General features: G+C 36.9%; 1 protein-coding gene across 2 annotated transcripts in view; it reads left to right on the forward strand.

Moving 5' to 3' along the window:
- The window catches only part of GK5 (glycerol kinase 5), a 78,553-nt gene that overhangs the window by 50,677 nt on the left and 10,382 nt on the right, over positions 1–17,494 (forward strand). The window contains exons 11-12 of one of the 2 annotated variants that reach the window (XM_049628726.1): positions 1,145–1,249; positions 13,047–13,141. In XM_049628726.1, coding sequence (XP_049484683.1) covers positions 1,145–1,249; positions 13,047–13,141 — 200 coding nt within the window. The remainder of the gene's footprint in view (positions 1–1,144; positions 1,250–13,046; positions 13,142–17,494) is intronic. The other variant, XM_049628727.1, reaches the window with a different exon arrangement.

Here is a 17,494-nt window from a genome sequence, read left to right on the forward strand (position 1 = left end):
ATGTAATGGCAATTGCCAAGAAATTGATCTCCCTGATGGAAGACATCCTAGGATGTATAAACCAAGAAATTTAGATTGTGGAAGAACACCCTAAGAGGCCTGTGAGCTCTTAATCTGGGCTATGGTCTCCTACTGTGGTTACTAAGAGGTAGATTTTAAAATGTTTTTCTTAGGGTGCCTGGGTGGCTCAGTCGGTTAAGCTTCCAGCTTTGGCCCAGGTCATGATCTCACGGTCTGTGAGTTAGAGCCTCGCGTTGGGTTCTGTGCTGACAGCTCAGAGCCTAGAGCCTGCTTCAGATTCTGTGACTCCCTCTCTCTCTGCCCCTCCCCGACTCGTGCTCACGCTTTCTCTCTCTCTCCTCTCTCTCTCTCTCTCTCTCAAAAGTAAACATTAAAAAAAAAAAAAAAAGCTTTGTTTCTCTTAAAAAAAAAATATATATATATATATATATTTTTTTTTTTTTTTCTTACCTTCCATCCCCCCTCAAGCTCTTCCTTTTCCCGTAACTAGGGAAATGGAAGCTAGAAAATCTGATCATTGATTGCAACAGGTTGTTTCTACTTAGGAACCTCCACAAATAAATGAGATAGTGTAGTTGGTTCTATTCCTCTGTTTCTAGAGACATAGACATGCCTATGGATAATAAAAGCTAATGTTTAATGTTCATTTTACATATCAGGCACTGCACTAAGTTCTTTTTATGCATTAACTCAGTTTATTCTCACAGTAGCTCTCTGAGGTAGACCATTTTACAATTGAGGAAACTAAGGCTAAGAGGTTAGAAATTTGTGAGACCACTGACTTCAGAGCCACTTTGCTATTTTTTTAAAATTTTTTAAATGTTTATTTATTTTTGAGACAGGGAGAGACAGAGCATGAACGGGGGACGGTCAGAGAGAGAGGGAGACACAGAATCTGAAACAGGCCTCAGGCTCTGAGCTGTCAGCACAGAGCCCGATGCAGGGCTCGAACTCAAGGACCGCGAGATCATGACCTGAGCCGAAGTCGGATACTTAACCAACTGAGCCACCCAGGCACCCTGCCACTTTGCTATTTTTTAAGAAAATCAAATTGTTCTACTGTAGTCATCTCTGGATGAATTATCTATTTATATTTGACTTATACTGTTTCTTTGTTTCTAAGGCTTTTATCCACTAATTGGGTGGAAGATTGGGCAAGAAGTTGTATGCTTAGCTGAAAGCAATGCAGGAGACACTGGTACAGTCATAAAATGGGCTCAACAATTAGGTAAGTCATCTTATAAACAGATTTCATAGGCCGCACTTAAAGAATTCAAGAATGCCATAGGACTACAGATCAGTAGGGAATGAATGGATTGTTCAAATGAGACATAAAAGGAACTAGAAAATATAGGGCATTATTTTATTATACTGGGATAGTAAAAGGCTAGGCATTAAGGCCAGATACCATAAAGAAAAAGAATAACAAATTTATATAAATTATTAGAATGTGTAAGGAGAAGGATGCCATAAGCAAAGTTAAAAAACAACTTGGTAAGAACAATTTGTAGCATACGTCAGAAAAATTAATAAAGATGACGAAAAAAAGTGGGGGTACCTGGCTGGCTCAGTCAGTTAAGTGTCTGGCTCCTAATTAGGGCCCAAGTCATGATCTCGTGGTCATGAGATGGAGCTCTGTGTCAGGCAGTGTGGACCCTGCTTTGGATTCTCTCTCTCTGCTCCTCCCCAAGCTTGCATGCTCTGTCTCTCTGTCTCTCTCTCTGTCTCTCTCTCCCTCTCTCTCTCAAAGTAAATAAATAAACTTAAAAAAAAATGACAAAAATGGACAAAGGACAGAAGTACAGATATCACAAATCAAATAACTATTAAAAAATGCTATTCAGAGTCACATGGCTGCTCTGTCAGAAGAGCTTGTGACTGTTGATCTCAGGGTCTTGAGTTCAAGCCCCACACAGGGTGTAGAGATTACTAAAAAACAAAACAAAACAAAACAAAAAAAAATGCAATTCAATTCAATAATCAAAGAAATACACATCTAAAAACTGATGTCACCTGTAATTGGCAGAGATTACTAAGTAGTTTGATGATGGTCAGTATTGGTGGGAATATAGAGAAAAAAACTCTTCTTGTTTTCCTTTGTGATGAATGTTTTTTTAATGTTTATTTATTTTTTTTTTGAGAGAGAGAGTGCAAGCTGGGAAGGGGCAGAAAGACAGATGGAGACAGAGAATCTGAAGCAGGCTCCAGGCCCTGAGCTGTCAGCACAGAGCCTGATGCAGGGCCCGAACCCATGAACCACAAGATCATGACCTGAGCCAAAGTTGGAGGCCCAACCAACTGAGCCACCCAGGCACCCCTCCTTTGTGATGAATATTAACTGGTATGGCCTTTCTGGAGGACAAGCAAGCAATATGTGCCAATTTATAGAGTGCAGACCCTTTGGCCTCATTCTATTCTTTGTTTCCTAAGAAAACAATGGGACAGATATGCAAAGACGTGTACATGCATAGGTGTTTAGTGCAGCAGTTGGAAATAAGTTCCTGTCTAATAATAAAGCATTACAGTATATCCATACAGTGGGACATTGTACAGTCACATGTAACGGTGTAGTTGTATATCTTATTGATGCAGAATGCTGCCTATGGCACATTAAGGAGGGGATGAAGCAGTTGCAGAACAGTCTATGTAAATATTTTTTGCTTTTATTTTACAGTTCTATTGAGATATAATCCACAAACCAAATAATTCACCTATTTGAGGTGTAAAATTCAGTGTTCTTTAGTATGTCTCAGGACGGTGCAACCATCACCACCATCTAATTTTAGAACATTTTTATTCCCCCTAAAAGAAACCTCCGTATGCACTGACATTGACTTCCTGTTCTATCCACCTCCCCTCAGCTACCATGGATCTACTTTCTGTCTCTATGGATTTGCCTATTCTGGACATCTCGTGTGGATAGAATTAAACAATATGTGGCATCTTGTAACTGCCATCTTTTACTCATCATAACATTGCAAAGTTCACCCATGTCATGGCATATATCAGTACTTATTTCTTTTTATTGCTGAATATTCCATTATATGGAAGTACCAGAATTTATTTATTCATTCATCAGATGATGGACATTTAGGTTGTTTCCACTTTTTAGCTATTGTGATTGATGAACAGCCTGTGTATTACATAGCCATGTTTCTCTGCTGTGCCCCAGTAACACAGGTCAGGGGACATTTTTTCCCTAGCAGTATCACTTTTAATTGCTACACGTCACATCTGCTTGCTCCGGGCGATCCCCTAAGACTTCCCCATGCTCATTTAAAATTACCGAGGACTCTTATTTACTAGAAATAAGGAAACTGATTCCTCTCTGGTTATCTTCCCAAGAGAGATAACATATCCTTCATTAGAGAGAATGAGATAAGCATTTTCTCACATGTGAACTAATTTTAGGGAGTGAACAGATACATGTTACTGGTGGTGAATAGGATCTTAGTTCATGATCCTGTCTCTCTCTCCTCCTGGGGAAGAGAAGTGTGGCTTCCTGCTGAAGCTGAAGTGAAACCCAGCAAGAACTGAAGCCTTGAGTTCTCAAGTAGACAATGCAGGCCCAGGGTCTGTAGAGGGCACTACCTGAGTGTTATTGGTGAAAATACTAGACGCTGCTAAAGACACTCTAGATGTTTTCTATGGATCCAGCCTGCTGAGCCAGGAGAAAATCCCCTTATCATGTGGAGAAGAAAGGTGGCCTGGCGAATCCCTGGGTGAGCCTACCAAATGACATCAGTACTGTTTGGTCTGCACTGCCCCTCTTCCAATCTGAGTGGGGAGGCCTAATACTTTCTCATATCTCCAGAAACCAGAGAGCCAAGGTTCACTCCCCTACCTCTCATTGCCTGATAACCCCATAAGCCTGACCTGAAAGAGAGCACAGTGTAGGAGCATATAGCGCCCTGAATGGGAGTGACCAAGCTCAACAGGTAGCTCCTATGCAGGCAGAGAGGATGGGAGAAACAGAAGATTAAAATAACACCAACAAAAGTCAAACTTAAAGGGATGAAAGAAAATATTACAAAGAAATGTCTGGAAAACATAAAGAGTTTTGAGGAACAAAACCAAGATATGTAAAATGTAAAAAGAAATACTAACAAAACAAAAAATAGTGCTGAAAATGCAAATAGGAATCAGGGAAAATTTAAAAACAAAGAAGAGGAAACAAATAGAAGATAAAACTAAGAGGTAAGAGATACAGAGGAAAGATAAGAGAAAAAAATATGTGAATACTAGTCTTTTGTGGCATATGAAAATGTAATTATGGAAATGGAGTTATAAAAATGTAAAAATTGAAGCAACAAATTGGAAATAAATTTCCATGAGCAGAAGAAAGACCTTACTACACAGACGGAAATAGCTTACCAAGTTGAAAAAAAAGATAAACTAAGACAGTCCTATGTGTATGAATTATCTGATTCCCAAGAATAAAGAAAAGCTTCAAGATAGGAAGAGCCGTTTATTTCTAAAGAAAAAAACTAGACTGGCATGGAAGTAGTTGTAAAATTTAGAAAGTGGAACATGTACATATTAGGAAAAAGATCAAGGAGTCAATAATCTGGTGCCAGGCTAAGATAGCATTCATATTAAGTACAAAAAGGACATTTTCTGGTCATGCAGCATATACTTTCTGAGGAAATTACCCAAGGAGGTACTCTAGCCAAAAGAAAATAGAGCAAAGATCTCAACATGGGCAAAGCAAAGTATATAATAAATAAGGTGTTTTTCAAAAAATAACGTTTTTTATTCCCCAGTAGCAGGCCAGATTTTGTTCTTTATTATTTGAATTGGTCTTATACCAAACTGATAAAAGACATCTTACTGTAATATAAAATCTTTATTTTTGTACATTAGGAACAATGTACAAAAATCTCTTTAAGAGATTGAAATTAACACTAAAAAGAGCCTCTAATTAAACTAGACTTAAATATTTTATGTGTTGTTCTATAGAAACTTTTCTGTTAAAAGTTTCAAAATGTATCCTGTTTTTGTTTGTTTATTTGTTTTTCCCTTCTTCCCATAAATGAGTTTAATTCCATGGTGTATGACTTCTGGGGTAAAGTGCTGGTCAAGAATAGACCACAAAGTGTGCATTTTTTCTGTTCTTCATTTTTTCTTTCTGTTCATTTATATTTTCATTTCAAGTTCAAGGAAATCTCTTTCTAAACACATATGCGTGGGTGCGCACACACATGCACACATACACACACACACACACACACACACACACACACACACACAAATCCTTTTCTCAGTTCCATACTTTGAAAAGCAATAGAGTGGAACATCTCATCCTATTATGTAATATGGTTAGAAATGAATAGCAAAAACAATATATAAATGGTACTTAGCCACATGGAAATTTGAAATGTCTTTTCTTGAGTAGCATAGGGCCAAGGAAAACATTTGAAACATAATTTGATAGTGTCCAAAAAATATAGAAAATAACTATAATTCTGTAAGAACAGTACTTAGATGAAAATGATGAATCCTTATTAATAAGAAAAAGGAGAGAAGCATAATAAACTTCCCAGCCAAATAGTATAAGGATATACAAATTATAAAACTGAGAAATGATAAATAGTAAAAATTAATAAACTAAATCTCTTTTTAAAATATCCAAGACTTGGTACCTTATATATGTTTCACTGGTAATATATACAGTGAGGCATATAGTGAGAGAGAGATAAAAATGAGAACTCTTTTAACTGTTCATTTTGAAATAATTTCAAACTTAAAGTTGTAAAAATAGCAGAAAAACTTTTGTATACCCTTTGCCCCATATTTGCTTTTTTTTTAATTTTATTTTTTAAAGTAATCTCTACACCCAACACGAGGCTTGAATGAATGTACAACCCTGAGATTAAGAGTTACACTTTCCACCAACCAGGCACCCCCCAGATTTGCTGGTTTTTAATGTTTTACCGTGATTGCTTTATCGGTCTACCTACCATCCATCCATCTATCCCATATGCTGTGGGATAGATAAATATCTTTTTAAAAAAATTGTTTTAATGTTTATTTATTTTTGAGAGAGAGAGACAGAGAGTGGAGGGGTGGAGGCAGAGAGAGAAGGAGACACAGAGTCTGAAGGAGGCTCCAGTCTCTTAGCTGTCAGCACAGAGCCTGATGCGGGGCTTGAACTCACAGACCGCAAGATCATGATCTGAGCTGAAGTCAGATACTTAACCAACTGAGCCACCCAGGTGCCCTTAGATAAATATCTTTATAATTTCCTGAGCTCGTTAAGAATCTACTGCATGCATCATGCTCCTTTCCCTGTAGTACTTCATGGTGCATTTCCTAAGAACAAGAATATTCTCTTACTTATCTAAAGTATGGTTATAAACTTGAGAAAAATTAACATTGGCTATACTGTAATACTTAAAAAATTTTTTTTAATTTAATTTTTTTTATTTTATAGAGGGAACAAGCAGGGGAGAGGGGCAGAGGAGGAGAGAGAGAGAAGAATCTTATGCAGGCTTCATGCTGAGCCGGGTTGGATCCCACAACTATAGGATCATGACCTGAGCTGAAATCAAGAGTCAGACGCTCAACCAACCGAGCCACCCAGGCACCCCTTATGAAATTTATAATCCCTATTCCAGTTTTGTCAAATGTCCCAACAATGTCTTTCATGGCATTTTTTTCCCATTACAAGATCAAATCCAAAATTGCTTAATTTCTTTTAATCTGGAACTGTTTCCTCAGCTTTGTTTGTTTTTCATGCCATTGACATTTTTTAAAAATATAGGCCAGTTATTTTCTACAATATCCTTTAATTTGGGTTCTTGTGACTAGATCCATCTTATGTAGTTTTGGTTGATATCATACATAAATGATAACTGTATCCTTCTTAGAATATATACCTGGAGATGCAGGGTGTCCTTTAGTCTTGTTTTGGTTCTATTAAATTTTGTTTATGTGGGGCACCTGGGCGGCTCACTCGGTTAAGTGTCTGACTCTTGATTTTGGCTCAGGTCATGATCTTGTGGTTTATGAGTTTGAGCCCTGCGTTAGGCTCTGTGCTCTTAGCACAGAGCCTGTTCAGGATTCTGTCTCTTCCTCTCTCTCTGCCCCTCCCCGCTCATTCATTTCTCTCTCTCTCTCTCTCTCTCTCTCTCTCTCTCTCAATAAATAAATAAATAAATAAACTTAAAAAAATTTTGTTCACATGCATAAGATGTTTCCCAATTTCTCCATTGTATAATTACTGTTTTTACTTTTGTAATAAATAATATGTGGGGAGATACTTTGAAACTAGCTAGATACCCCATTTCTCATCAAATTTCCCCCATCCTCTAAATTTAGCATTCATTGATAATTCTTGCCTGGATCAGTTTTTATTCCAATGGTTGCAAAATGGTGTTTGCTAACTCTATTATCCCTTCCGTGTTTAGTAGTTAGCCTTCTATTGTGCAGTGAAGAGCTTCCACTTCACCCCTTTTATTTACTTATTATCACTATAAACTCATGGTTTCTTATTCAACAGGTTACAAATCTTATAGTTCTTTTTATTTTCATGTTCAGTTTGTCCTGGATTTAACCAGTGAGAATCTTCTCAAATTATCCTCTATGTCTTTAAATGTCCATATCTTTTTTTTTTTTTTAACACTTTATTAGTTTCTGGCACAAGATGTTTTAAGCTCATCTTAGGTTTCTCCTACTCCCTAAGTGGAATTAGCCACTTTCCCAATAAGCCCTAATTCCTATGAGTGGAAAATGGTATTGAAAAATAATGATTGGCAGTGTGCCTGGCTGGCTCAGTTGGTAGAATGAGTGACTCTTGATTTCAGGGTCATGAATTCAAGCCCCACGTTGAGCATGGAGCCTACTTAAAATAATAAGAATAAAATTTAAAAATAAATAAATAAAGGGGCGCCTGGGTGGCTCAGTCAGTTAAGTAATTCTTTTTTTTTCTATTTTTTATAATTTTATTATTATTATTTTTCAACTTAAATCCAAGTTAGTTAACATATAGTGTAATAATGATTTCAGGAATAGAATTTAGTGATCGATCATTTACATATAACTCCAGTATTCATCCCAACAAGTCCCCTCCTTAATGCCCATCACCCATTTAGCCCATCCCCCCACCCAGCTCCAGCAACCCTCAGTTTGTTCTGTGTATTTAAGAGTCTCTTATGGTTTGCCTGCCTCTCTCTTTTTATCTTATTTTTCCTTTCCTTCCCCTATGTTTATCTGTTTTGTATCTTAAATTCCACATATGAGTGAAATCATGATGTTTTATCTTTCTCTTACTGACTTCACTTAGCATAATATACTCTAGTTCCATCCACATTGTTACAAATGGTGAGATTTCTTTTTTTTGATTGCCAAGTAATATTCCATTATGTATATATATACCACATTTTCTTTGTGCATTCATCAGTCAGTAGACATTTGGGCTCTATCTATACTTTGGCTATTGTTGATAGTGCTGCTATAAACATTGGGGTGTATGTGCCCCTTCTTTTTCAGGGTTGTTTTGGCTATTCGGGGCCTTTTCTGGTTCCATACAAATTTTAGGATTGTGTGTTCTAGCTGTGTGAAGAATGCTGGTGTTATTTTGATAGGGATTGCATTGAATATGTAGATTGCTTTGGGTAGTATCGACAAGTGTCTGATTCTTGATCTCAGGGTTGTGAGTTCAAGCCCTGTGTTGGGCTCCATGCTGGGTGTCAAGCCTACTTGAATGAATGAATGAATGAATGAATGAATGAATGTAACAGCAGTGATTGGCAGCAGATTTCAACAGGGCTAGAAGTGTGTGTGTGTGTGTGTGTGTGTGTGTGTGTGTGTGTTAACAATTTTTGAAATATCACACCTCCAATTCTAGTCTAGCCCCTAAGGGTCTTTGCTTGTCTTTTTATGTTCTATATTTTTATCTCTTCTACATCGAGAATTCTGGCTCCCAACAACATTGATATACATTCATTTACTCTCCCTTGAAATATACACAAAAGATCTTCAGAATTACTAGACTGTCCCACTACAACAAACAATATTTACTCAAGATCCTTTGCAAGTTTTTTTCCCTTTATTTTAAGGGTATATGAGTATATGGTCAAAGAACACTATTCAAAAGTTACTTCGATTAGTTCTTACTCTTCTTCCTTCAGCGATTTTATTAATTTGAAATAGAGTTGAGTTTGTTTCTGTTACCAGTTTTAGTTCCCTCCCCCCTGCATCCTTTTTAAAAACATTATCAATATATATACTTTTAGATTTTTTACTGTTTATTTATTTTGAGAGAGAGATTGAGCATGAGTGAGGTAGGGACTGAGAGATAGGAGGACACAAAGATCCAAAACAGGCTCCAGGCTCCGAGCTGTCAGCACAGAGCCCAACGCAGGGCTTGAATTCAGGAACCATGAGATCATAACTTGAGCCAAAGTTGGACGCTCAACCAACTGAGCCACCCAGGTGCCCCACATTATCAATATATTTTTGATATGGAATTTTAACTTGATTCCCAAAGTCAAACTCATGAAAAAAGATATGCTGAGAGAAGTTGACTCCCTCACCTGTCCCTTCATCTGTCTCCCTACATCTTGTTTTTGGTTTATCCTTTATATTTCTTTTTGCAAAATCATTTGGGATGCATGCTTTGTATTTTCCCTAATTTCTTACATAAAAGGTAAACTATATATGCTCTCTTGTACTTTGCCATTTTTACTTAATAATATATTCTGAGAATTACTTCTCATCAGTTCACAGAGATCTTCTTTATTCTTTTCACAGCTGCACAGTATGTGTATGTACATAGTTTAGCCAGCCAATATCCTGTATTTGGGCACTTAAGTAATTTCCAATACTTTGCAAATACAAATAGGGTGCAATGAATAACCTTGTACATATGGATTTTCTTTTTGTTGGAGGTATGTTTTTACAATAAATTCCCAGAACAGAGATTGCTAAATCAAAGGATAAATACATTGTAATTTTGTTAGACATTGCCAAATTCCTCTTTGTAGGAACTGTGCCATTTTGCATTTCCACCAGAAATTTTTTTTAAACTTTTTTTTACTGTTTGTTTATTTTTGAGAGAGAGAGTGCAGGGGAGGGGCAGAAAGAGAGGGAGACAGAGGATCAGAAGCAGGCTCTGTGCTGACAGCAGAGAGCCTAATGTGGGACTCCAACTTACAAACCTGAGCCTGAGATCATGACCTGAGCCAAAGTTGGACACTTAACCGACTGAGCCACCCAGGTGCCCCTCAGCCAGAAATGTTTGATACTGTTTCCCCATAGCCTCTTTCCTCATTGAATCCTTTACATCAGTGAATGATCTGGTTGGATGAATTACAGAAGTTGGGAACTGAAATAGAAGTCTTACGCATTGTGAAGCTTTTGACCTTTTGCACAGTATCCTCTAAATGGCTCTCATATAAATGGAATCATATAAACGGATATTAGAATCCACAATATTTTATAAATGGAATCCTATAACCAGTTGAGAAGCTTTCTTTTGGTTAACCTAATGCCTTTGAAATTCATCCATGTTTTGTATGTATCAACAGTTCATTTTATTTAATTACTCAGCAATAATCTATGTTATGGATATACCACAGTTTGTTCATCCATTATCCTACTGGAGGACCTGTGGGCTGTTGTTTCCAGTTTTGGGTGATTATAAATAAAACTACTATAAGTATTCATCTACAGGTTTTTATGTGAACATCTGTTTAATTTTTTAAAAATCTTTCTAGGATAAATATCTAAGAATGGGATTGCTGGCTTGTATAAACATGATGTTATATGTGTTATATAAACATACACACAAATAAGTATGAGTTTATCTTTGTAAAACACAAAAACAAAACCCTGCCAAACTGTTTTTGAGAGTGGCCATACCATCTTACGTTCTCACCAGCAGCGTGTGTGTGTGTGTGTGTGTGTGTGTGTGTGTGTGTTGCTCCAGTGCTTGGTATTGTCATTTTTGTCTGTTTGTTTTTTAATTTTTACAATTCTAATAGGTGTGTAATGTTATCTGTCACTTACTGTCTGTTCCATAGAGACTCCTGAGTCCTGCACCTCAGACCAGAAAGGGGTACTTCTATGGAAGCACTTCATATGTGCACCCAGTGTATAGATCCAAGTGTTAGGTTTTAGGCTGTCCCTGATATCAGAGAAAGTGAAAACAGGAAACTCACCACTGGTGTGGCATTACTTCAAGTTCCCTGCCGGCCTTATTCTTTTGAGTCCTCAGATAGCTTTTCCATGCATTCCGTCAGGATTCTTAGTTGTATTCAGTGGGAGAGACGGAGTGAAATCTGCTTACTCCCAAAGATTTTACATTGTAAGCTCATTTGAGAAGAGTTTAAGTGGAAGATTACTTAGAGAAATTCTTCAAGCAAGTATATTCATTGGAACAGCCAATGAAGAATGTAAATTAACTGTATTTCTTTTTTTTTCCTGTTTCTTTGCCTGTCGCCAAAAAACTTTTCCTCAAACCAGCCATCCAGCCATTATTCCAAATTTTGATTGAAAAATTTAGACATTTAGACATGATTTGTTTAAAGTATACATTTAAAAACCAATGTTATTTTTTAATAATTAGTTTTTGAAGTACTAGAGATATTTTGATGTGTTGTATGAACATGTTGACCAAATGAATATGATTTATGGATCTGATAATTCATTTTGAATACAATTTATAGATATTATTGAACTAGCCTTATTAACTTGAGTTTTAACATAGGTGTTTCTTAAACTTTACTCAGTTCTTCATTGTAAGAATAACAAAACATGCAATAAAATTAAAACAATTTTCTTGAGGCTGTACAAAGCCTTCAATATTTACTATGACTGATTCTTGAGCTTTTTCATCTGATCTGTGCTATCTGTCCTACATGCTTATTCAGGAGTCAGTTCACAAACAAGGATATCCAACTGATGAATGAATAGGATTTCAACTTTGTTAATTAATAAAGAAACACAAAATCAAACCATCATGCAATCCACCAAAATAGCTAAAATGAAAAGCATAGACAGTATCAATTATTGGCAAAAATATGGCATAACTGCAAGTTTCATACTGTTGGCAGGAGCCTTAATTTGGTATAACCACTTTGGAAAATGGTTTGGCACTATCTTCTAAAGTTAGTCCTAAATTTGTAGACCCTAGGACTAGCATTACCATCCCTTGGTATATAACAAACAGAAACATACACATATGTTCACCCAAAAGAATGTCTGAGTGCTCAAAGTGGCCTATGTATATTAGCCCAAAACTAGAAACTAACCAAATGCATATCAGCTGTAGAATAGTTTAATAAATTGTGTATTGTCACACAGTGGAATATTATACAAGGGTAAGAATGAAGTGCAACCACTTTTAACAATATGAATGAATTTCACACACTTTATGTTAAACAAAAGAAGTTTGTATCTTGATCTGGATGTTGTTTACCTAGGTGTATTCACACTAAAAATTCATCTTGCTGTATACTTGGGATTTGTGCAGTTTTCTACATGTATGTTATACACTTCAGTAAAAATAGTATATTAAATTAATTAGATCTTGATTTTTTTTGTTTGTTTTTTAAAGATTGGCTTTTCATATATCTACCTATTACCGGCCCCTCATTGAACCCATTAGGTGGAGTAGTTTTTCAGTTGTTTCTCTTGGTTACTATAGGTAGATGATTTTTTCCTCAGAAAGCTAGGATTGGTGTTATCTTCAGGAGAATAATTTATTTTAATGCCAAAAAAGCAGAGAATTGATTTTTAAACAGTCCAAATATCTTTAAAGGAAAAAGTAAGTCCTGCTGCATACAGAGCCCATTTAAGAAGACCTTCCATGGGCTCATAAACTATGCAGTGTGAGAGCCCAGATAATACTAGAGCAGATTGGCCTTGGTGTTGATGCTTTCAAGTGAGCGACCTTTCATACTGTATTCATAATAAATGTGGATGCAGGTAAATACTAGTCATATAACATAATTCTATTTGTTCCTCTCCAACCCCTCCATTTCGTTTTAGCATTTTTGTTGTTGTTATTTTTGTTTTTGCAGACCTTTTCACAGATGTTGCTGAGACTGAAAAAATGGCCAAAAGTTTGGAAGATTCTGAAGGAGTCTGTTTTGTTCCATCTTTTAGTGGATTGCAGGTATTTTTTTTTCTTAGTCAATGGCAATTAACAGACATTTCTCTACTCATACCTACATTTAAAATTATTTATCTGCCACTCCCTTACTTGAAAGTTTGGGCACTGAGCAGTATGAAAGTGAAGGTACATTCCAGGGCTGAGAAGCTGTGATCTAGCATTAATTCCATGAGAAAAGCGGAGCAAATTCAACTTAGAACTCTATCCTTATGGAAATGAAAAGTTGGTAGGTTTGGTATAGAACTTTTACATAAGACTTAGCATTATTTTGTCATAACCAAAATTAACCATTTCCCAGTGGGGAAAATGTATCAGTATATTGACATTTTTTACTTAGAAGAAGTTGAGAATTAGAAAAATAATGTTAAGATCTCTCTCTCTCTCTCTCTCTCTCTCTCTCTCTCTCTCACACACACACACACACACACACACACACACACACGTATGGGTATATTGAGCAGTTATAAATTTCATTAACTTTTTTAAAAATCAAATTTTCTTTTGGTTGTGGTGGAGTATTGGTTACTTTGCCTAATCAGAAAGTGAACCCAGTAAGAGAAATGACTTTGTAATATTTGACTTTGTAATTATTTGAAAGATCTATGGATATTGCCTTTGATTTTAGCATATTATTACAAAGGCTTTTTAAAAAACTTTTAAGGTATATTATTATGAACAAAATTCCTTTTTTTGGGAAGCTTATCCTATCCTTTTAATCATTCTTTAAATATTATTTCCTTTCAAAAAACAAAAATTTCTCTTCTAGTCCATGCTATATTCAGGCAATCAGTTGAAGTCCAAAATTTGAAAGTTTGGATAATATAATGTAGAAACTGGTGGAAAAGGATTAAATCAGAGTGTTTCAAATCTCTAAAAATACAGTATTTCCAAACTAGACATTTAAATGGACATTATTTTTTTTAATTTTTTTAATGTTTATTATGTTTGAGAGAGAGAGAGAGAGGGGCAGAGAGAGAGGGAGGCACAGAATCTGAATCAGGCTCCACACTCTGAGCTGTCAGCACAGAGCCTGACACGGGGCTTGAACTCACAAACCACGAGATCATGACCTGAGCCGAAGTTGGACGTTTAACCCACTGAACCACCCAGGTTCCCCTGGGCATTATTTTAGTATCTGTAATAATTTCCTTCTATGTACTTTACCCTGAAGGACTAAAAGTTTATAAATGACATAATAGAGATTGCACTAGGTCCTCTTTAGGGTAATGTGAGGAAACTAAATAGCATCCATCATAGGACAGGGGGCGAAGAGTATTTGTTGGATTGACGTTTCAGGAGGAAGCTTTAGATGCATAGTTGTCATCAGCCAAGGTAGTTAGGCTACTATATATTCTTCCCTTTTGAAATATTTGCTGGGGACTTTAGTAGTGACTTTATCTTGGCAGCTGTCTTTAACTTCTGCATCAATCCATATGTCTGTAAAAATAATATGAAATATATGATAAAAAGTATTACTAAAACCCAAAAGATCGGAGGAAACTCTCACAGACGCGGTTTTTAATTTCACGTTAATAAAATATGTCCCTTCCCTGCCATGATTGCAACCTGGCAATCTGGTGGGTTTGAGAAGGGTGGAGGAGGACTACAAACTCAAGTATTTCCTAATGTAACACGAAACTCTTAAGTAGAAACCGAAAGTTAATTCAGACAATAGTGTGTTGATTCTAAGCTGTTTGGAAAATAGGAGGGAGATCGCTGATAAACTGCCTATGTCAACAACTAAAGAAAACGAGGGATTGGGGAATGGAAAGGAAGGGTCAAGTATCTGTGATACTGCCTTTAATTTTAGAATATTAGAACTGCCTTTAGTTTTAGAGCTCACAGTTCGTGAGTTCGAGCCCTGCATTGGGCTCTGTGCTGACAGCTTAGAGCCTGGAGCCTGCTTCAAATTCTATGTCTCCCTCTCTCTCTGCTCCTCTCCCGCTCATGCTGTCTCTCTCTCCTTCAAAAATAAATATAAACATTAAAAAAAAAATTAAAAAAAAAAAAAAGTACAGTGTTCTTCTGGTCCCTGTGGTATGGAAGCTTGGCAGTCCTCTGGATAGCTACAACTGAAGCAATTTGCCCAGCAAAGAGGCAGGTTTGTTACAGCAACCACAAAATCAGTAGAAAGAACTTCTCAGAATTGGTTATGGTTTGGGAGAATTAATTTACAATAGAAGGGAGAATTCAGAAGGCACAGAAAGGGGATATGAAGAAAGTCAGTAGTGGGAAGGGGTTTGGTAAGCAAGAATAGTAATATAAAATTTGTAGTGAAATATGTGTCAGGCACAGTTCTAAATGTCATGCATTGTCTCATTTAATCCTCAGTAACTCAGCAAGGCAGAAGATACTCTTACCATCCCGTTCTGAAGATGAGGAAAGTAAGATTTAGAGCTGTTAAGTCACTTGCCTAGTCTCACACAGCTAGTGAGCAACAGAGCTGGTTTTGGGGCCCAGCTGTTCTGACTCCAGAGTCCAAGTTCTTAACTCTTCTGTTGTACTGGTTCATGGTATAACATAAAATATGAGAACGGGAAGACACAGTAGATGCCTTTAGGTTCAAGGTTGACAACAGGCAAGAGGCATGTTGACATTAACCATCTTACAAGTACCCAGCAGTTTAGGCTAAGATACCCATGGTGACAAGGGCCTGCCGAGGCTGGTAGTCTATGCCTTGGGCAGGGGTCTGCAAGGTTAGCTCAGGGCTCCAAGCAAAACTTTACAGAATCTCCCTGTTCCTAGTTGATTGATGGTCTGGGAGGCTTACTCAAGGGATTGACATTGACGGATTGAAGGTGTGGCTGGAGGCTGTCTGCCCTGTTGAGATGTGACCAGACCTAAAGGACTTCCCAGTGTTTTTCCTACCATATCATCCCAAAGACAGATTCACTTGGACTAACTAATGCAGGGACATTATAACCTATAAGAAATGTTTATGTGTCTATGGACTTTATTACCCCCTCAAATTGACCTACTACTAATTATAAATTATGTCCATAGCTGTTTTTACAAAAGTCATTTCGGGCTGGTCATACCAGGATTTTATGTGGTGTATTAATTAGAAGGAGTAATTTTTATGCAGAAAAAAAAACCATAGCACACTACTAGGCACTAATACAGTATTCTACCACCTGATATAGACCAGTGTTACTGTATAAGTAAGCTTTTACTGAGTGGATCACCAAAACATGTTAATAAATTTGGAAAATTATCAGGATAAAATCACAATAGGAGGAAAATCATAGCTACAGTACAGATAAGATGTAATATGGAATTTCTTCAGTTAAATAATGAGGAAAAGTATTGTTTGTTCATTGACTGAACAAATGTGTGTTGATTCCCTGTGGGGGCCAGATGCATTGCAAGGACCTGGAGACACATAGGAAGTACATTAAATGAGTTTCCACGGGGAAGATAGAGTTTCAACAGACATCCACACAAACGTATGTGGTTATATATACATGATATGAAGCAAAGTTCATCAGTCTCCATAAAAGCAATGATGGTGGCTTGGCCTTGTCTCTGGGATCGATGTTTTCCCAGAGGAATCTGAGCCAAGCTTTGGAAGAGGAGAAGGATTAACTAGGAGAAGGGGTAGTAAAAAGTTTTCCAGGTAATGAGATGATATTTCAAGGCCCTGAAGGTAGAAGGTGCTTTTCCTAGGGACCATCATTTTCTGACAGCACTAGAATGTCCCTCTGTCATGACCTGTTATCAGATGTTGGAACTGTTCTTCTGTATCTTTCCTAGTGAGACCATAAGCTCTGGCAAGGGTCTTTGTTCTTCATCTTTGTGTTCTAGAATTGTCTTGGATTTCTGGGGATGCAATGAATACAAAATTCATCTGATAGATACATAATTCCACCTCAGGACTTCGGCTCTTTTATTTTTTTAAATATTTATTTATTTTTTGAGAGAGAAAGAGCACAATTTGGGGAGAGACAGAGAGACAAGTAGACAGAGGATCTGAAGCAGGCTCTGCCCCGTCAGCCCAGAGCCCAGTGTAGGCCTCGAACCCATGAACCATGAGATCATGACCTGAGCCGAAGTCGGACGCTTAACTGACTGAGCCACCCGGATGCTACAAGACTTTGGCTCTTTTAAAGACAGATGTTAGGCTGGGTCATTTCTCATATTAGGCAATATGACTATTAAGCTAAGAAATAGAAGAGTTTAGTTTGAATGTCTGACAAAATATTAGGTGTAAGTTATGACACTGAAAAACATACATTCTGCATTATGGTTTTTTACTAAGATTAACTTATACCCTCAAAAAGCTACTTTACAAAAACAATTTCAGTGTAAAAACTTCACACGTGGAGGAAAGGAGAAATACTAGGATTGCTTTTCATT

The sequence above is a fragment of the Panthera uncia genome, chromosome C2, assembly GCF_023721935.1.
Source record: "Panthera uncia isolate 11264 chromosome C2, Puncia_PCG_1.0, whole genome shotgun sequence".
Classification (NCBI taxonomy): Eukaryota; Metazoa; Chordata; class Mammalia; order Carnivora; family Felidae; genus Panthera; species Panthera uncia.